This window comes from Parasteatoda tepidariorum, chromosome 6 (genome assembly GCF_982258835.1).
Source record: "Parasteatoda tepidariorum strain Cologne lab strain chromosome 6, Ptep-v5.0, whole genome shotgun sequence".
NCBI classification, from domain to species: domain Eukaryota; kingdom Metazoa; phylum Arthropoda; class Arachnida; order Araneae; family Theridiidae; genus Parasteatoda; species Parasteatoda tepidariorum.
Genome location: NC_141760.1, coordinates 55670917 through 55693632, shown reverse-complemented (window position 1 = coordinate 55693632; position 22716 = coordinate 55670917). Strand labels below are relative to the sequence as shown.

Genomic DNA, 22716 nt, shown 5'->3' with positions numbered 1-22716 from the left:
TTCTGTGATTATTGATTCTGCGATAATGTCGCCACAATTCATCCTTGGGGCAAGTGTTATAGTAAAATCTTTTCAAAAGTGTTGACTCAGTAAATGAGAAAATAGAATTCATTGCAAAATGGAATCCATATGACAACATGGCTAACATTATTGAATCCACAAAACATGTTTTGAAATCTTTTAAATTTGTAGCTTTATTACAGTGCGTTTTAACAGTGTTTCATTTTTTGATAACTCTAAAATATATTAACTTTTCTCTTTTTAATTTTTTTCTGAATATAATTTAAATCCTTATTTGTAAAAGAAAAAACTTCATAAGTAAACTACTAAAAAATTTGCGTTAAATTTTAAAATATATCTTTTGAATTCTGCCTATGACTCGTAGTAAAATCAGTAGATGTATTATATTCACTTATTTGAAATAAAATCAAAATATAATTTTTTAATTCATTGAATTTTCAGGGTGTGCAAGTGCATTATCTTGACTCCCCTTCTTGCAAGCAACAATGTTATAATAAACTTTGAAATTATATTCATTGTTAAAAAATATAATAATAAAACTAGAAAGACTATTATATATTGTAGTTACAATATAACATAGTAGTTATATTACAAGTCGAAATTATTACATTTTTGGTCAATTTATATAGTTGAAATTTTATCAAAATTATCTTATCCCCTTTTCCCATGAAGTGATTAAATTCAAAACTGGAGCTTTCTCATTTTTTTTTTTTTTTCCAAACTCATTTCTTACAACTTATTTAGCTACTTACTACTGTTAATAAAAATGCCATATTTAATAATAAAAATTATAAGAGTAATTAATAGAATACATTAATGCTTTTCAACTAAGTATTATTTTTAACTGGTAGAAACTGTAGTTTTAGAATACATGATTAATATACCTAAATTTTTCATTTGTTTCTGAAATTTTTTTTAGTATGTACACAATAGAAATTTTTACAAACAATTTTAATAATTCAATTAAAATTACATTTTTCACAGATCTATAAAAGTTTGACCAGAAATTTAAGGAATAAAAGTAATAAAAATGCTTCATTCAAATTTCAGTTAAATATGATATAATATAAACACACACACAAAAAAACAGCAAATTCTCTAATTTTCTAGTAACTTTTTTTTCTTTGTTACCTATTCTAATTACGTTAGTATTAGGTAAATTTTTAAAATACAACTTTAGAGTTCTGCCTATGATTGATAGTAGAATCAACAGGACATGATTAACTTAACACTTATTTTTAACATAAAACAAAATATAATTTTCAATCTATTGAATTTCCAAGGTGCGCAAATGCACTATTTTGACCCCCCCCCCCCTTCTTGCAGGCACCTATGTTAGTTGCTTAACAAAAAGAAAAGAGCAAATCAACTTTGAAATTATACTCATTGATAAAAATATATTAGTAAAACTAAGAATAAAAAAAAAACTTTATAAATACATGTTGGAATTATTACATTTTTAGTCAATGTATAGATTTGAAATTTTATCAATTATCTTACTCTTGGTTTCTCAACACATTTAGTAAAAACGGTTAAAAATACAATTATCCCCCCTTCCCATAATATGATTCAATTCAAAACTGTTAATTTAAATCTGTTAAAAGATATCATTTGATATCAAAACAATTTATTTTATAACCATTCAGTCCATGAAAAACCAACGTTTGGAAAAAGTTTGGAAAAGCAATAATACTAAATCCAGTTAAGCAAACAAGAATAATTGAAATTTCTTTACAAAATCAAAGCTTTCAGATTTACAACAATAGAATTCTGCATTCTAATAACATAATAATTCGACATACAAAAAATATAAATTTTTTAATTAATATTAGCTTAATACAAAAAAAAAAAGAAATACAAAAACAAAAAAGAATTTTCAAAAAATGAATACAAAAAATAAATGATACTTGTAATAAAATATATTCTCACCATTGCCTGTTCTATTTTATTGTCTATTGCAACAGTATTTGCTCCTGTAGGTGCAGCACTGGAAAAGATTAATATAATTAGAAATCAGTTAACATACAATAATGGGTCAAAGTTAGATAAAAATATATAAATAATATATTGGTTGTCACAAAGATTTGATTACTATAAAACTCATACTAAACATTTATGCTCCTTCAAATCATATTGATTCTATAAGTTTACTATAGGTACAAAATCAGATTATGTTTTCACAACTATCATAATTATGCACAGTATACAAAGCAATGGTATTAATCAAGACAATTATAATTATTAAATGCGTATTTAATAAAAGATAAAATCTAAATTTTAATTAATTAGAACTTAATACCATATACGTGCTTTTCATACTAGGTAACGAAACCGTATTTCAGACAATGATAACTTTTTAATGTAAATAAAACTACTAAGATACTCATTCAAAGATTTACGCTATTTACTTAATAAAATCTAAACACTACACATGTATTTATAATATGAAATTCATCATAAACACTATCTTAGACACCAAATATAAAGACGCGATCAGGAAGTACATATATTACTGGTAAAATAAATAAATAAAACATGAATTATTGGCGATTCTGATTACAAATCATCGATTGATACAGAACATAAATTATACTCAATTATGAAAATGCATTTAATAACGAAGAACATCAATTATGAATGCGGATCAGCAATTCGAATATTCAATTCACAACTAAAGAATGAGAAAATTAGCAAATAACAGTAAACTCAACAGAGAACTAATAACAAAAAAGGAGACATCATTAAATTAAAAGGAAATAATTAAACAAAATCAAATCCAAAATAAAGAGAAAATAACTTACCAAATAAAATCATAAAAGAAACACATTTTACAACTGTCAACAAAAAAAAAAGCTTTTTAATAAAATTAAGTATCACATACTGCCCGCAAACGCAAAACAAGGATGACCTTCTAATCTGATGGCCAAAATATAGAATGGGGAAACCCTCTTTAAGATACAAAAAAGCACGAATAACTGACTATTTAGAATGACCAAATTTTACGATAGCACAGAACAGCTATAAACATCATTACACCACAACCTCCGGTTAAAAACTAGAAGTTATACAATCTTGGTGATTACTCCCGCAGTTCAACCAGTTAAGAGCGTTACGTAATAAAACATTGTCTTTATCTTTCAGAACAACGCTCTCCATTAGGGTTGCCGTAAAAAGAGGTTTCCCTGTTGGCGAAAGCTCAAAATGCTTATCTAGATCTTGGTCAAATTTTTTTCTATTCAGTAGAATTGAGAGTAGTCTTTAAGAGTTAGGAGATTGATTGAGATTCCAGTTAAAAGTTCTTACACATTAAATGCAGGAAGAGGAAAGTTCTAATTTAATCCATGAAAAAAAAAAAAACTTTATCACCAATTCTATTTCGAAACTGTGAGTTAAAAGGTATACACATCATGTAATTTAAAAATTTAAGCACTAGATAGATATAAAAACTGTTCGATAAAATTAAAAGAAGAAAAATCTCAATTTTTATACAGCAAAAAAGCTCTCCTTAAACAAGAAAAATTCAACAAACATTTTTGTTAAATCTTCGAAGAAAAAAAAAACAAGACTCAATACATGAATTAAAATATGGAATATAACTTAAGAAATGTTGCGTTCAATTTAATTATTCGCAGTTCTCGCATTAATGTGTACAATAAAATTTTACAAAAAGGTAACGGTTAAATTAGAACAATATAAATTACAGTCTAAATAAAATATTTTAATTTCAAAAAGTAATCGATCCGAAACATAGGGAAAAAAATTAACCGGCAAAGAAGATGAACTTACAAATCTAGAAAACCTACCAACAATGCGCAAATCACGTGATACGGCAAAAGTTCTTGACGTCAGGAGTAGAGTTGGCCACAGGCCAAACTTAAACGAATAACGAAAGCTTCCCCAACACCTGATTGTTAAGATGGGTCATTCACCCTTTGCGTTTCGCAATACTACCACGCAATATTTTTAAGCCATGTTATTATAAAAAAAGGGCAATAATTTAAGCTTAGATTGAACAAAATATTTATTATTTGCGACCAATATTTTTATGCATATCAGTACGATAGCACTACATTTCAATTTCATCTCTATGGCAACATCCACACATAAATTCAGTTTTCACAAAAACAAACACAAATATCACTTCCGCTTTATAAACATCATTTCAGAACGTAAATAAACATAGGCTTCCCTTTCTCCTTTTTTCCCCTTCTCTCTTTTTTTTTTTTTTTTTTTTTTTTTAAGGTTGTTTACTTTCGGCTTTAGATTTAAAATTTTATAGATTTTAAATTACATAACATAATTATTTTAAAAAGTAGATGGATTTTTAAATTAAAGCAATTGACATAGAAATAAAATTATAGTTTCTAATTAATTGAAAAAAATAAATAAAGCAGAAATATTCATAAACTGAATTTATTGTTTTTTTTAAGCACATCTCTAAAAAGTAATTCTAACAATTTTATTGCTTGTAAGAAAGAAATATCTCATACACAAGAAATTTTTCTGTGCACTAAAGATAATATTGATTCTTTTACGCTTTATATTAGATATTTATCTAACATAAAGAGTAAAGGAATATATATTATCTTTAGATATACATCTTTTTTTTATTACGTGTAAAGGAAACAAAGTAAAAAAAAAAGATTTTTATAATAACTTATTTAACAAAAAGTTTTTTTATTTAAAAACTTTTAGGTCACAGGTGAATCACCAGCAGCCATGTGCAACACTTGTAAAAAAATTGACTAAATTTAAAGGGGGGGGGAAGAGATCTAAAAGTCAAATATTTATAATATATATTAAATGAATTAGTTAAAAATTCGCATGCATTTGTTCTGTTTTAGAATACTATTTTCAGTAAAAAATAACAACGCATGCATTTGTTCTGTTTTAAAATACTATTTTCAGTAAAAAATAACAAACTCTAAATTATTATACGCGATTTCACATTCATTAAGCGATAAATTTATTCGGAATAATTTTTTTAAATAATCCCTTAAAATACAGTATTAATATTTTGAAGGGAAAAAAAAGAGACAGAGTGAGAGGGAGTGATCAAAGATCATGTGATAGAAGGAAATTAAATGTTGCATTAATAAATTGAGCCACGATGATATAGCGATTAAAGCTCCAAACAGTAATATGAAAGATCTGGTATTATATCCCTAGCAGCATCTTAAAGCCCTTTAAGCTTCAAATCGATGGGTACAAGCCAGTATAAGAAGTAAAGGCGGCTAACGCGCAATACTCTCTACGTTACTACCACCAGGTCGTTGGTCTTATCGCGACCCCTGATTGGCTGTTACCGCAATGCGTTACGACATCTGTATCATTGTTTATAAGAACGGTGTGAAGTAAAAATCAAAGAAATAAAAAAAGCAACTAAATTGCAATAATATTATTCCGTTATTCCTGATTTTGGAATAAAATTTCTGTAAATATTAATTTTTGGCATCTTTTTTTCCCTCTTTAACGGAGACGAAATGAACAAAAAAAATAATTACTATTGGTATACAAGTATTACACTAGCAGATGACGAATAATGAAAAGAAAATTTTAATGAAGAAAAAATAAACTGAATAATAAAAATAAATTTTGTCCTTCAACTCCTAAGTATGCAATAAATAACTAAATCAAAGAAAATGTTGTGTTATGAATTCAATTCCCAAGTAATAACCAAAAATATGAATATTTGCCCATGGACGAACTTAACACTTCTTCCTCCTTTCATTGGGGGGAAAAAAAGAACAAAACTACGATAACTAACAAATAAGATATTTATAAAAAGCATTTGTGGTTCTAAATTAAGAAAGAATTCCTTCCAGAAAGGCGCGGCATCTAATTGCATTTGCTCCAAGAAAACAAGGATGACTTAAAATAAACAACAAAAAAAAAATGCTTTAATGGTTCCTAGAAATCTACTCGGAAAGCTGCAATTAACTCAGACAAATCCGCCCGAAACAGCTAGACTGCATGGCGACGGCACTCGGTAAATCCAGAATGAAAGAATAAGCCTTGGAGTTTTGCCAACATGAAACACTTCATAGAATTAAAGACGCATGGAGTATCTCATCTGAATACAAAATGAATTATGAACCAGACAATCTAGTGGAGAAATCATCTCATTAATATCTTTCAGAGCTCTTAAACCGAGAGGCTCTCAAACGTATTCGATTAGGAATATAATCCCTTCAACTTCCATCACATTTTGCACCTGTTTCATTTCTGGATCCGGTTTCTGACGATCCACGAAAAGAACATGGCTTTTGCACATGCTTTTCTGGAACATTCGATTCGAACTAGAAGTGATAGACGTCATACATTCCTCTATATTAAATAAGGGGTCAAGATTCTTTTATTCGACAAATTAAAATTGGATGAAATTCGATTTAGGACAGCCAGAGGTTCTGACCCAGCTGACATTAGATGAACCTCTTCAGAATAATACAAAAAGTTTTTGTTTTTTTTCCTCTTGCACAAAAAGTTAATTTTTCCTTCCATTTTTCGAAATTTGATAATTCTATTGTTTTTCGAAATTCCAGGATATTTTTTGAATAGTTTAAAATACATGGACTTAAGAATAGACTTCGAAAAAAAAATAAATAATTAAATTTAAATATGCATAATAGAAGAAACAAAACAAAAAAGAAATTTAAATTCAATTCATTACTTTATAAGAAAAGGTATACATTAAAGTTTGCCATTTTAAAAGGGAACAATCGAATCCTCTAAATATATTTTGCACATTTGATGAAGATTTGGAGTATTTTTAGTTAGGAACAAACAGAAAAAAATAATTTTTCAATGGATTTGCCAAAACTACTTATTAAGTACCAAGAATTATTAATCTTAACACCTATACCGGACATATTTTAAATCATAATCTCCATATTTCTCTTATAACTCATAACAACATAAACTCGGATATTTCTTTATCCATTGGCAACACTATAGTTATTATTCATTTTGTTAGGTTATCTTAAGTAATAATTTAAGTAGTGTTAAATAATTAATAATATGTTAAGCATTTAGATTCATTTTGTTGGGTTGTCTTTTAATAATTTGAGTAGTGTTGATTAATTTAGATCATAAACGGTGCTATGGTGCCGCATACTGTCATGCCAGTTATTGGTGAGAGAGCTTGTCCTTTTCGAGCAATAGCATACATACAGAATATATTATACGATACTCAAGTAACTTATATCACAACAGAGATGGAAATCATTTTTATACTTTTGCTGCCTATTATGCTGAAATGTTCCAAACTCATACCTTACGGTGGTTTGTGCGATTTTGTTTGTGTGGCTGCCGGACACATTTTAAATTATGACGAAAATTTACTACATAAAGAACTTCTGACAATATTGCGGGCAACTCCAGAAAATAGTAAAAAATTGAAATCAAATTACTCCCGATCGGGCAACAGCTAGAAGTGAAGAAAATTTGGTTAATATATAGTGATTATATAGGTGTTTTATAATGGTATACTAATTAAGGTGTTCGGATTCGAGTAGGGGAGAGATTGAAGAATTAGAATATTTAAATACAGATCTATGCATTCAGCTTGGTTGCCATTTAAACTAATATGTTGAACAGAACAAGATAATTTTGAAAGGTGACCAAGCTGATCGCCAAAAGCGGCTAGTATAGTAATAAAATTCTGAAATCCTTATATACGAAAGTAAAAATGGCCTAAAACTAATGATTAAACATTGTTGGATTAATTGGAAACAAATGTTTATTATTGCATTAGGTACAATTCCAGAAGAACACAAAAAATTTAGGATAATAGCATTAAGCAATACTAACTTAACTTTGCATAAGAAGCGGCAGATTTTAACCAGAATGATAAGAAAATGTCAATGCTAAGTAACACATTTTTCAACAGAATATTTATTTACATTGATTTTTCTGATGTTTTATAATTGGAGATTGTTTTAGAACGCTGCTATCCCCACTACAAATTCGCTCTCGTTAATTAGACATAAGAGAACAGTGCAATAAATTACAAAAAGATAAGAAAACAGTGTAATAAATTACAACTGTGTTAAAACAATTGTTTAAGCTTATCAACTGATGTGTTTGACAGTATGACATGAGAATAGCTTTTTCGTAATTGTGAACTGAACTAAGGTGTCCTTAATAAAGCATATATAAAATCTGAAGATTTAAAAAGATCAAAAATATTAAAAAAAAAAAAAAGAGATGTGGTAAGCTATACTAGTAAGCAATGCATTTAGCATAGTTCTCACCATTAAAGAAAAATAATATATTTATTTTAGAGACGTTTCATCAAGAATTTCCTCCACACAATTAAAATACTCAATAGATGGCAGCACTGCATCTTTCGCAACTTCATCTTAATATTAACAATTTTGGTAAAATTTATTGAGTCACTTAGTTCGTTTTTCAAAAGGATGATGTTTTGAAAAATTTTATAACCACTTGACTTATGAAAAATTTGATACCAAAACTATAAAAATGCCCAAAACGGCAAAAAAATATAGAATTTAACAAATTTTTTTACTGAATTAAAAGGAGTGTGCCATTTGCGGTATTTGTTTATTTTAAACATTATTTACTGCATTAATCATAAATTTAATACAGTTTAAGAACAAATTACTCCGGTTCTTCAACTTATTAATTCAAGGGAAGAAAAAAAAAACAAGTTTTAACATAAATGTTTTGGAGGAAATAATAATTTTAGCTAAGTTTCTAAGTTACATATACTCCGCCCCATCCATCAGAAAACCTATAAAAAGTTAAACTTCTAATAGTAAAACGGTCGGATTTTTAACAATCTACAAATACATATAGCCGTGGTGGCTCAAAGGATAGCCTTCGCCTTCCAATGAGATGAACCGGGTTCGAATCCCAGCGATGATTTGGTCAATACGAATTCCGCACCCGGCTCACACCGACCACAGTGCTGATTAAAAATATCCTCAGGGGTAGACGGATCATGGGTTAGAGTCACCTTGATGTCAAACTAACCGTGGGAGGATTTCGGGGTTTTCTTCACCATGTAACGCAAATGTGGATTAGTTCCATTAAAAAATTATCCCCAAAGGCAAATTTCTCCCAATACTTGATCCAGGAGTCCTTGTCTTCTGGATTGGGTTCAAAATTACAAGGCTTCGGAGTTGAATATACCCAAAAAATTGGGTCGGCTATTCAACGACGGTTATAAGATCTACATACATAGTACGTATTAGTGTTTTATATAATAAGATAGATTTTTAAAAATATATATCGAAGAATTAAACAATGGATTACAAACATAATTAAAAGTAACTTTATAAAAAACATATTAAGAAATAAATTGGAGAATAATATACACACATTCCATTTGAAAAGAAACTGTAATTTTTCATTAATATTTCTTAATCCATAATATTATTTGGCAGAACTAATTTTATTCTTATAATAACTAATACTATTTAATGACGGATTTGAGAATGCAATTTGCTGGAAACTTTTCAGAAGGTGATACACTAGTTTTTAAAACGTAACTAAATAAGCTAACATGATTTAAAAGATTATTAATACACCACTCTGACCCGAGCAGACTTTAATTTTTCATGTTTGTAGCATGAAAATGCAATTTTCAGTAATTTTCTTGACAGAAAAATATCATTTCGAAATGTCAAGTGAATTTTTGTTGAGCGCCATCGTACATCTATAAGATCAAATAGATAACTAATTTGAAATATTTGTAATTGCAATTTAAATCAGTATTTTTCTTTTCTCTCTTTTCATTGGTGAATGAGAGATTGGAATTATAGACCATTGCTTCAGTTTAAGAGACAAACAATTAACTCAATATTAATGGCTCAAGAATCATCATTAATTATGATAACAACCTTGAATTAATAATTCGTGAAGGGAAAAGAAAACTCAATCACACCACATAAATCCAGATTTAAAAACACGCCCCGAATGAGTGAATCTAAGTTTTACTTTAATTATTTGGTCGAAGGTCATGTGCACTTTATAAATTTAGAGATAAAAAAATAAAAAAAATTAAAACAAAAGGCATTTCTACCTAAGAAAAGGACAATTCTACCAAGTGTAAAATAATAATAAATGCTTAAACTCATGCAATATACAATGCATAGTAAAATTAATTGGATAACATAATATTTTAAGTAAAAAACGTGATTGGGGTATTTGATGCATAAAGCCATTTTAAAAGCCAATGATTCATAAAATGGATGGATCATGGATTCCGTATGGATATAATGGTTGCTAACAAAAGTATGCCAAATAAAAAAAACATTGTTAAGTACAACATTTCATTAAAAAAAAAAAAATTTAAATCTCACATGAAGTAATAAGAGTTTTTGCACTTTGCCTGCGTAATCTGTAAACTTAACTAAAACAAAGCGATTGTTATTTGTCTGCATTGTGTGGCAACAGATCAAAACAAAACGCTCAGATTTTTAAATTTTTTAAGAAGTGGCAAACGAGTATTAAATCTGCAGCTTGATTTCAAATAATAATAATTAACCGCTAGCAAGAAAATCTCGAATTACTTTTTTCTTTTTAGTAAATAAAATAATCCCTAGGTCATAAAACCTAAGACTTGGTATTTCAAGTCTACTACACGTACACATTTAAAAATTAATAAATTAAAATCACTAAAATTGTCTAATTTTAATCAAATTCTCCCCTGTTAACACGTAGTCGTAGAGGTAGTATATCAGTTTTATAATTAATTATAATTTATTTCCAATAATGAGTATTTTGTCTGACATCGAATATTAAGTTTTTTACTTTGTGTATTAATTAACCTTCATCAGTCAGACAAGAAAATTAACAATGATAGTTTCGCATGATCCTTTATTAAACCGATGTCATGATACAAGTTAATATAACCTTCAGATTATGTTCATAAAATATAAAAATTATTAAAATGACACACATTTTCGTCTGCAGTTCGAACTAAATTTTCTAGCTGTTAAAAGATCTTTTTTGATAGCTAAATGCTTTTTTCGATTTTTAATTCTAGCTGAATCTTTTACGTCAATTGAAACGGAAATTTTTAAAATTCTAATTCTCAGCTAATTTGTCCTTGACTCGGCGAACAATTAGAGAACTGTTATCATTTATTTTATATTAAATTTCATTCGATTCTTTATTAGTTCCTAATGCTCGGTGCGATAATCATCATTTATAAATATTTGTAATTAAAAAAGAACTTAAAATCAAATTCTATAAACATATTAAATTAGTGTTTTTAAATCCTTCTAGAGCTTTACATGCACAACGAAAACGTGATTAACCCTACGTATGGTATACGTAACGTTAAGTACACAATACGATATTGCTTTATTAAAAACTTCATTGGCTTCAAAAATATACGAATTAGAAATAACAATTCACAAAAATAGGCGCCCATTTTCAAGAGTTGTCATAGGTGAATGAGGAGAAACATAAATGATATGAAACATAAATCGTTAAGTTAGCCACGAGAATGGAAAAATTAAGGCGGGAAACAAAACTAGAAAAACTACAGTAGTAGATATGTCTGTTATCAAGAATACGAGAAATCATCAATCGCTACACATGGTTGGAATTCTTGGCATAAATTCACTTTCGACAATATCAGAATTATTTTCATCCAAGTCATATCAGCTCATCTTGATTCCCTGGAATCTTATGTTATTCATATGAATGCTAATTCCCTTGTTAACGACATTAGTTTCTCGCTACCTCTCCATAAAGCACTAAAATGCATTTTACCCTAATTTGTCTCTTACGTTTTTTTTGCTTTGTTTTTTTTTCTGTTTTGATTTTTTTCTCTCTCTCGGCTATTGTAGTTTTTCTTATTTTGTTTCCATTCTTTATTTTTTCGATGGCAACTTTACGTTTTATATTTCAAATCCGTTTTGTTTCTTTTCATTCATGTCTGGCAATGTTCGGCAAGTTTGAAGGCTTGAAAGATGTCAACTGTAACTTCCAATTTGCAGGAGTGATAATGAGCCCAACTCAAAAATCTTGAAAATTTATTTTAAAATCATTAATGAAGCATTTCAAAAAATTAATGTCTATATAAATTTGAATAATTGATATTTTCAAAACATGAAATTCTAAGAAAATTATATGCAGCATAATTTAAAATAATAATTATGTATAATTTTACTTTTATCTTTAACTATATTTATTATTCTATAAACAAAAATATTTGCAAATGGAAGAGATGCCTAGTATAAATTCTAGTTCTAATATTTTTAAATAAAACATACAAGAATTCTTATGCATAAATGTGATCAATGATTTCCAGAAACTTCCGGATCCGGAAATCAGGATTTTTCCCGAAGCACAATCAGCCCTGTAATTTGTGTATTTTTGAAGCAAATGAAGTTTTTAATCAAGTACCGCTTCAGTTTCTTGGGATTATTTATTACAGTATATTAGTTCAAAACTTTTTAAAAAATAGACATGCAAAAAAAAAATTCTAAAATAGACTTATATCATTCTCAATAACAAACCACGTTATCAATGCATGCTTAATTTTTGTCATCTATGATTAATAGTCTACTTATTATAATTGCAGTTAACTATAGATTGTTTTTTATTACCTTCCTGTTGAGGGATCAACCTCTTGTCCAACCTCAGAAGGAATCTTTTCGGGGGCAGTTTGGGAACTAAAGGGAGCAAAACATTCAAGTTAAGGAACAACACACACAACAGGAAATTTTAATACAAGTTTAAAATAGAGAAACGTGCAAGGGAAAGGTAAAGAATAAAAAAATAAATACATTTCTTAAAACACTAGTGCAAGCTTATATGATATCGTGCAAGTATAAAACTATTTTTATAATACAACAAGAGACTATAGTATTTTGCTGACATTTTTCACGACAATCGCTAATCAATATTTATTGTTCCTAAAAAATGGAAGAAAGACAATTTATGCATAAAAATATTACATCATTTATTGTTATTAGAAATTTTTGAAGCAGCCACAAGTAAATTTTTTTCCGAGTTTATAAATTTAAAATGTAAATAAATATAAATCATGCAAATTTTTCATTAAATTTCTTTTTTTTTTTTTTTCATTCTATTTTAAAGATAAATTTTTAGTGAGTAAAATGCTCATGTTGAATTTATTGAACAATGCAAACTAACTAGTTCGACAAATAGCGAAAAGAAAAAAAAATTTCAATAATTTTTAAAATAAATACTAAATGAAAGGTTATTGATCAATTTCAAGCGAAAATCTCCGACTTTTACGGATTTTCAAAATAAAATTAAGGGTCATATATTGTTTAGTACAGCAAGTTTTCATCTGAAAACACCGTTTTTTACTCTATATGCAAATGTAGGAAACAATTTAAAGATAAATTATTTTAAAAAAATGCTTCGATTTGCAGTAAAATTTTTACAATAAATAATTGTAAAGAATGTAAAGAACTTAGTGCTTCTACCAATTCCAAGATAGGTAATTATATAGCTTTGTTAAAGGACTTCCCATGGTTTTGGTAAAGTAATAATACTTAAACTGACTATTTCATATCTTTTCAACTAAAATTAATTACACTGACAATTCAAAATACAATTTTATAATCAGGAACTTCGTAGACATGATATGATAACATTGACAGTAAATTTCAAGAAAAGATATGTTCAAAATATTGTCTTCTTTATATATATATATATATATATATATATATATATATATATATATATATATATATATATATATATATATATATATATATATATATATATATATATATCGTTAAAGTATATTATATGTTAAGAGGGTTATTTTACAGGTCTTTAAAAACATAAGATTTCAAAAAAATAATAAATAAAATATAGATGAATTTCTTTAATTAACCAGTAAATAAAAATGTCATTTAAATTTAATGGATCATATGGTTTAATCAATAAAATATTTCATGTAAATATTTACAAATATTTTTTCTTTTAAATAAAAACAAGAACAAGTAAGTATAAGTTAACAAAAGTTCAAATAATATTTCTTACGCGAAGAATATAACATACTATAAAATATATATATGAGTGTGCTGCGACCTCTATCTACCCTAACAAAAGGGCCTCCTAATTCGAGTAATTTCTGAGGTTCAGCCCAGGGCGGTTCAATCAGCACCTGCGCTGACATAAATTAATACGACCCTTTGACACGACAAAATAAACATTTAAGTTTAAAAAAAGTCAATTTTAAATTCCACCAAATATAAGAATCTCTGCTTGCTGAATTGTTTAGCAATATCGTAAATAAAATTTAGGTATGGAAAAGAATATTAGATCTAAAATAGGGTTGTAAAAAGTCGCCATATAATTGACCATTTTATTAACCCGTTTTTAGCAGCCCACTTAAGAACAAAAATTTTACGAACGTTACGTAATATATTAAATTGGAAACGATAATTTTCTTAATGACTTACGATCGTTTTCAAACGAATTTAAATTCTAGAAGAATTGAAATTCGACAAAATTCTTAAACGATTTCATGTAGTAGTAGTAATTTGTAGTGAACCGAAGAAAAATCAGGGCATTTTTTAAAAAATTTCAGTTCAGGAGATTTTTGGCACAGTACATATATATATATACCAGATTAATTTAGAGAAAACGACAAGCAAAAAGTAAAATTTGCTCAACTTCGATCAAATAAACACCTATTTTATCGCAAATGAACAATAATATATTCTTTTCTTTTAATATCGGAATCACTTTGTTTTTAGAACAGAAGGTTCTAAGTTTTCAGAATAATTTTATTAAGGAAGAACAGAACATCAATCGGAAACAATGTATAAAATTTTTTATATTAGTTTCAATTAAAGAATAACTATTATCAATTAGTAAACGTTCTTTACACTAAGATTCATAATCAAGTTCAGGACTATATATTAATCCAATAATTACTAAAATAGAATTTCAATAATCTCTGAACATAAAACACAGCAAATGTGCGGCTTAACATTTTTGTACAGTGTATGTAATTTGCTGGATGATCCCTTTTTTCACCGTTTAAAAATTCAGTGATTTGATTTCTTTATTGTTGATTGCAATCAAAGATAAAAAAGGTAGATCTTTTCAAGAATTAGGAAGCAACTAAACTCAACAAGATTTGTTGCTGCATTTGCTGAAAAATAACAAAGAAGCGTATGGCCCCATAACACACCAAATCATAAAAATTTGATTATGTAAATTTGCTTTTCGGTTTTTTTTTTCCTTTCCTTTTTGAATAAAAGAATTGAATTTTCAAAAAGTTCGAAACAATGAATTGAGCCAGAAAGAATATATACGCTGAACCATGCACAGACGGTCGGTCCCTCAGATTGAATTTTAGAATTTTGCAATTATTAATAGCATTATTAATTTTAAAAAAAAACTTAGTATTGATAAATCTTTCTAATATAAAATGTATTTTTCAAAAAAAAAAAAAATCCGCACTGAATTGTTAGAAAAAAATATGTTCTGAATACATACAAAAATCAGGAGTGTTAAGACAAAATTCTAAAAATCAGGAAAAAATAGTTTTATTATAAATATCAGGACAACTACCAGGGGTCTGTCCAGACATTTTGTGAAAGGTCCGTTTTTCATGAAATTGTGAAAAAATTACTCACATTCTTTCAACCAGGGTCCGCTTTTATGAATTTGTGCAAATAGGGTCCGTTATTGCAAAAAAAAAAGCTTTTTCAAGGAGTTTTTAAATTGTAAAGACATACAAGATTATGCTCAACACTGTAAAATTATAATTAAAAAACTCAAAATTTTAAAAAATAAACAACAATTGCTACTTCTAAATTAGAGATGCAACATACAAATATTTAGTATTTAGCCTATACTGCTGAACGCAGAATATTAATTTCGGACGAATAATGGAAGAATCGTCTGCCGAAGACAAAACTTAATACTTGTTTTTTGCCCTGGAAAGGGTTTATTCGATTAACAAAATAATAATGAAGATAAACAAATTTGTGAAGGATCCGATTAAAAGAAAAATCATTTTGCGAAGGGTCCGTTTTTAAGTTAAAATATTTTGTGAACGGTCCGTTTTTATGAAAAGATATTTTGTGAAGGGTCCGTTTATCTTCTAAACAGACCCCTGACTACGATCACTGTGTTAGAAATACTTAAAACAAATAAAATCATATTCACAACTTCTTTTGAATTATAATATATTAGTATAAATATTAGTTTAAAAAATAAAATAAAAAACAGCTAATGATATGGAAAGTAATTCAATAATATTGATATTACATAAATCAAACCTAAAAGAAAAACAAAATTAGAAGACCTCATTTTAAAGAAAAACTTATTCACAGCTATAACTGCAATTTAACTTAGTAGCACACTTTGTCATTTACATAATCAACGCGGAAGTGATGTCTTTATCATCTTTAACAAAGCATTTAGTGACGGCTGTCAATAAAAACTACTCCACTTCTTGAATATGAGATTGATTTAATAAGTTACTGCAGGGCATGAATAAAGGGGTATTATATAATAAGGTTAATAGTAAAATTTTAACGGCGTTTAGAATAAATAACTTCTTCATTTTAAAATTTCTTGGTTAGAAACGGAAAACACTGGTACATATTCTTAGAACGCGGTTTAATAGTTACAGTTAAGTTGCTAACCTAGTTAAACCTTGTGCTGTTAATGGATACAAATTTTTACATATTTCGTACAATTAAAGAATAATTTTTCTTTCTTTTTTTGAATAAAAAGGAAACCCCAGCGGGTATTGTTTTACAATATAATAAGACCATTACAATTGTTGTAATCTAAGGATTAATGGTTGTACAGTAAAAGGCTACGGCTACATCTACATTTTGAACAACCTGTTAACCATTATTATAAAATAATGTTTTAACAACAAAACGATATTTTTTGATATACTTAAAATATAAATTGTAATTATCATAACATTATCATAACAATATTTAAAGTACACAATATTAGTATAATTCTCAAATTTTCGCTTATAAAATTTCGTTTCTGATTGTGATTTTTAGAACGAAAATAAAACAAAATCGAGACAATTTTTAGCAACCACGAAAGTTCGAAGTTGTGTAACATTTGAAAGGACAGAGTGTTTTCAGGGTTTTATAAATCTTTCTTTGAAGCAGAATTCTCAATTATCCTCATGTTAAATGTTCAATTCCTCATGTTAAATGTTCATTAAAAAGTTGGCAAAAATTGAGGATAAAATACTTGATGGTTGATAAAATTGATGAAATATTTGATAAAATTATTGATGGCTGTACTCATAAAAACACACACAATTCTCCTAGAGTATGGTATTTTTATTTCACCAAGTTTTTCTTACATAGTTATGTGAGAAAATTACATAAAAATAAACATTTAACATTCACATAATAAAATGGAGTTAACGGACAATTAAACTGATTTTTTTTCTCTTCCTTAAACTATAAAAGGAAAAGGTCAAGTTGTGAAGTTGAATAGTGTATTCGGGGGGAAAAATTACCGCTTGAAAAAATATGTTAACATAGGTTCGCGATTTGCACATTTTACCTGACAAAGGAAGAGATCTAAAATCTTCAAAAATAAGCTTTTGTAAAATTTAAATATATAAATGGCCCCTTAGATCAGTGATTCCCCAGTTCTTTTTTACTATGGAACACTAATAAATGATCGAAGTTCTTTTCGCGAAACCCTGACTAAATATATATAAAAAAAAAAGTTCATTAGAAGCTGTGAATATACAAGTACTAACCAGAAAAAAATACCATTAATTATTTTGTAAATGTTTAATGCGAAGAAGGAAACATTTTGAACTCTAAATTAGTTCTTGATTTGAACCTATACTGAAAATGAATAAAATAGATTGAATTATGATTTTCACTGCTATATATATCGAGAATAGTTAACAGAGAAACAAAATTCTTAGTTCTTGAATTTGACCATTATATTTTAACTGAAAAATTCCATGAGCAATACTTAGGGTACTCTTTATAAATGTATATTCATTTCATAATTTTTTGTATAAATTGCTATTGAAAAAAAAATTTTTTTTTAAATTTCGCTACTCTCCCGTTTGTATTTTACATAAATAATTTTTTTTAAACAATTGAAATAATAAATAAATTATGAATTATTGATTGGATATAAAATAATTATTAATGATTAAAAAAAGGCCTATCTCGAACTCCTTCGATCCTTCTATGGAACCTAAAGGTTCCGCGGAACACCATTTGGGAACCGCTGCTTTAGATAGCATTGCCCATATTTGAATAAGACGAATACTTTTTTGATTACTAATTATTCACAAAATATCTTTTCATAAAAACGGACCTTTTACAAAATATTTTAACTTTAAAACGGACCCTTCACAAAATGATTTTTCTTTTAATGTATTTTTCTTTAAACAAATATGTTTATCTTCATTATTGTTTTGTTAATCGAATAAACCCTTCCCAGGAAGGGGGGGGGGAGAAAGACAGAGATGTAAACGAACTAAATTTTGTCTTCCGCTGACGCTTCTTCCTTTATTCGCCCGAAATTAATATTCTGCGTTCAGCAGTATAGGCTGAATACCAAATATTTGTAAGTTGCATCGCTAATTTAGTAGCTGCAATTGCTGTTTATTTTTTAAAATTTAATTCTTTTAATTATAATTTTACAGCATTGAGCATAATCTTATATCTCTTTACAATTTAAAAACTCCTTGAAAAAGTTTTTTTTTTGCAATAACGGACCCTATTTGCACAAATTTACAAAAGCGGACCCTGGTTGAAAGAATATGACTTAACGTTTATTTTATATTCACAAATTACGAGTAATTTTTTCACAATTTTACAAAAACGGACCTTTCACAAAATGTCTGGACAGACCCCTAGTAAATTGTAAAATCTGCATTCAAACATACAATAATATGTATGGAAAGTTTTACCAAAACTTTAATTTGAATTAGAGAACGAGTAACAGAGTTAAAAAACAAGAATTTCATATAACTGGTTACAATTCATTCTAAGTCAAAGTCGCCAATTGAACAAAAAGGAATTTTTAGGAGGTACTACTAGAAGGATTGTATTCATTGAGGCAAAGAAATAAAAGAGAATGTAAGTGACCCATTTATTTCGTTCACAAACTGATCATGCCACGACCTATTTTTCTTTTTTCTTCTTTCCGTCAGCCAATGAGGATACTAGCGCCAGAAATGATTGTTCTAACTTCCCGGTAAAACAAACCAGATGAAACCAGACAAAAAAGACATTAATTCGTTCTTTTATCTTATATTTACAAATAAACAAATGAAATATGAACGACATTGAATTAATATCAACAATATGATATATAACTGCATTTAATGAAATAAAATAATACATAAATTAATTCTCCTAACGTAATAAATTAATATGTTTGCAATAACAAGCAAATTAACAACAAGTTAGCAAGAAGAAGAAAAAAAATTTAAAAATATCGAAATTTAACAATTTTCGTTTCTTTAGCATCCAATATTGTTGTCAGTTTTAAGCATTCTTTTTAACAATACAAAAAAGAATGTACTTTAATAAGAATTAAGTTAACTAAATAAAACAGTAAATTAATTAAAGTAGCTTTCATAAATTGCAAATTAAGATGATACCAAGTTATACGCCAAAATATTTGGTTTTAAGTTATTATTTATATGCAACCTATGGTTTTCTTTTTTAAATGGTGATAAGGGTTAAAATATTTGTAATTTAATTCTTTATTTATTTATAAGTTTAAAAAACAGAGAAAAGGCAAATCGGTATTATGATTGTTCTTAGAATTTTTTGAAAATACCAAACATTTTGTAAAAATAATTTCCCCCTACTCTAAAATGGAACATTTTTTTCACAAGTTACTTTTTTAAATTGCGATAAAGTTAAAATGTCTGTAACTTACTTCTTTATTTTTTCAAAAACGAGAGAGAAAAGGCAAATCGAGTTTCAGTATATTTTGAAAAATGCAAAACATTTTGTAAGAACAATCCCCCCCCCTTTTTTCTTAAAGGGAACTAGTTTTCATAAGCCTAAGCATCGAAAGATAAGACTTGATTTAGTGACATTCAGACATGACATATTACCATCAACTAACTAATTTCATCTTAATAATAAATAAAATAATCTAGCAAAGATAATTCCATAAAATTTCCTAAGAAATGAAATGGCATTCCTCCTATTTTAGCAATGTAGCCTTGAGCTGTTCTAAGTTGAAATTCATTGAAAATTAAACAATAGGCATATGTTTTTATTTTAAATATAATAAAAAATACACACAAAAAAAAGAACATTAACGTGATATATTACAAAGAGATTTACAAAAGAAATAAAAAATCTTTACATTTAATTGTCATATCACCTACATTTTAAATTGTGTAATTCATATCCATTAAGAAACTTTTCTAAATTACTTAAATTAATCAAATAATTTATCAACTCGGACAAGCCTTATTTTAAATTTATATCGATAACATACATTATTTTGATATTTGATCATACATGGTTATAATTTATTTACAATGCGAAGTGTGTAAATCTATAGTTGCGTTTTACAATCTACACTCATTTATTAAATTTAAAGCCGAAAGCTTGTGTTTAATTTTTTAAGTTTATTTTTCTTCTATACTTTATGCACAATTGAAATAGACAACAAAGGCAAGATAAGTTACATTTAAGTAACATTATTTGATACACGAAATAGATTACTTCAATATTAAAATGAGTTAGTACAATAATCATTCGTTACAATGCAATAATTTCAATAGGAAAAACACTTGACATTATGAAGGTCGTCATAAGATATCGGAACTGACTGTGTTAAAAATTTAAAACCATTGCTTTTTACGGAGCTATATCCATCGTTTTTAAGCGATTAAATAGCACATTGCAATTCATTTTCACGTGATTTAGGAAGAACATTAGGTACTGTTTTGATTTGGAAAAAAATTTGTCTACTACAAATCGTTAGCATGTTATTTATTAATCACACTAGATTCGCACAGGATTAGTATCATTCTACGTAAACAAAATATAATTGCAAATATTTCATTTATTTCGGTAATTTATTCAATATGTAGGTATTATAGTTTGGCTGTTATTTTAAAGTAATAAAAAAAAGTATTAAAAAAAATTATGATGATTATGATTATAGTGATGATTAATAAGTTACAAACATAAAATAATGAAAGCTTTATAATTGATTAATGAAAGTTTTTATTATGACTATGTTGAAATCATATTCGAAAAATCACGAAAAAAAATAAGAACCGAGACAACCTAATTAACCCTAAATCTGAAGCGAATTATAAAATTATATAATTCGTGATAAAGGATTTAGAAAATACAGGAAATAAAATTATAAATTTTATTGCTGATAGCAATGTCAATTGTAATTAGAAATTCAGTGAAATATTTTACATCGCATTCATAAATTAAGGAATAAAAGAAACATTTCCTAACCTTTTTGAATGTTCTTTACAATTTAGAATGAGCTGGATAAAAAAAGCTAAGTCTATAATAGTAAAAAGAAAAACAGTGTTTCCTAACAAAACCCTTTTTACAGTTTCAAATGGCCAGTTAAGTTTATTTATACACACAAAGTCACGTTTCGCAAAACGTGAAATAAAAGCAATCCCCTACTCACAGCTGCGTATCCGCATTGAAGGTTTTTATAGACGTAATCTAATATTACGCCTCTGTGTATCAAAACTAGTTATTTGACTAGTAATAGCGACTAACATTTTAAATTAACATAAACGTGTTTAGGAAGATTTGACTGCATTCATCTTATAATTTTTTTAAAAGAGATATTAATTACTTTGTATAGAGATCAAAAATTATACTTTTCTATTTATGTATCGTTTTTCCTTTGAAATCAACTTTTTTCGAAGTTCAATTATTTTTGCCTAAATAAATCGTTAAGAATATTAACAATTGTGTTAGATGTCTTTCTCTTTTTAAAAGAATAATAAATGCATGTGTCTTAACTCTTTGACAAAATTATGCGTAGTATCAAAATTTCATCTTTTTTTTTAATAAAAAAAAGAAGGAAATAATAATTATGCACATAAATAATAAAACAAAGTCAGGAGTGGGGGGTTAGGATATTTTCCCCCAATTGTTAAACAAATTTGGGGGATATAAGTTCACTCTACTTAAAATTACTAACAGAAGATTGTATCACGTCATCAAGATTTGCTTTGTGTTACCAGGGGTTATTTTGGGAGTGCTTCATAAATAATTTAATCCAGAAAACGACCCTTCTCGAATTATTTTATCGTAAAAATGGGCAAATCCCAATTAAAGGACCATGGTTATTTTGGGAGTACTTAATAAATAATTTAATCCTGAAAACGACCCATCACGAATTATTTTATCGTAAAAATGGGCAAATCCCAATTAAAGGACCATGGTTATTTTGGAAGTACTTCATAAATAATTTAATCCTAAAAACGACCCTTCATGAATTATTTTATCGTAAAAATGGGCAAATCCCAATTAAAGGATCATGGACCATGGTTATTTTGGGAGTACTTCAAAAAAAATGTAATCCTAAAAACGACCCTTCACGAATTATCTTACACAGCAAAAATGGGCTAATCCCAATTAAAAAACCATGGACCATTCTGATTTTTTTTTTTTTTCAAAATTAAAACCCTTTACAGAAGTCTTCCTTCTTTTTTATTTCAGCAAAAAGGGACCCTTAACAAAATCACAAAAA

The 22716-nt window shown here is 27.4% G+C and overlaps 1 protein-coding gene across 6 annotated transcripts in view; it reads right to left on the bottom strand.

Annotated features, from left to right (window-relative positions):
• The window catches only part of LOC107443996 (TSC22 domain family protein 1), a 299628-nt gene that overhangs the window by 5783 nt on the left and 271129 nt on the right, over positions 1-22716 (bottom strand). For 3 of the 6 annotated variants that reach the window (XM_021145683.4, XM_021145684.4, XM_021145686.4), the window contains 2 exons: positions 12606-12671; positions 1951-2008 (listed from right to left, as the gene is read on the bottom strand). In XM_021145683.4, coding sequence (XP_021001342.3) covers positions 1951-2008; positions 12606-12671 — 124 coding nt within the window. The remainder of the gene's footprint in view (positions 1-1950; positions 2009-12605; positions 12672-22716) is intronic. The other 3 variants (XM_021145685.4, XM_071178647.2, XM_021145687.4) reach the window with 1 other exon arrangement.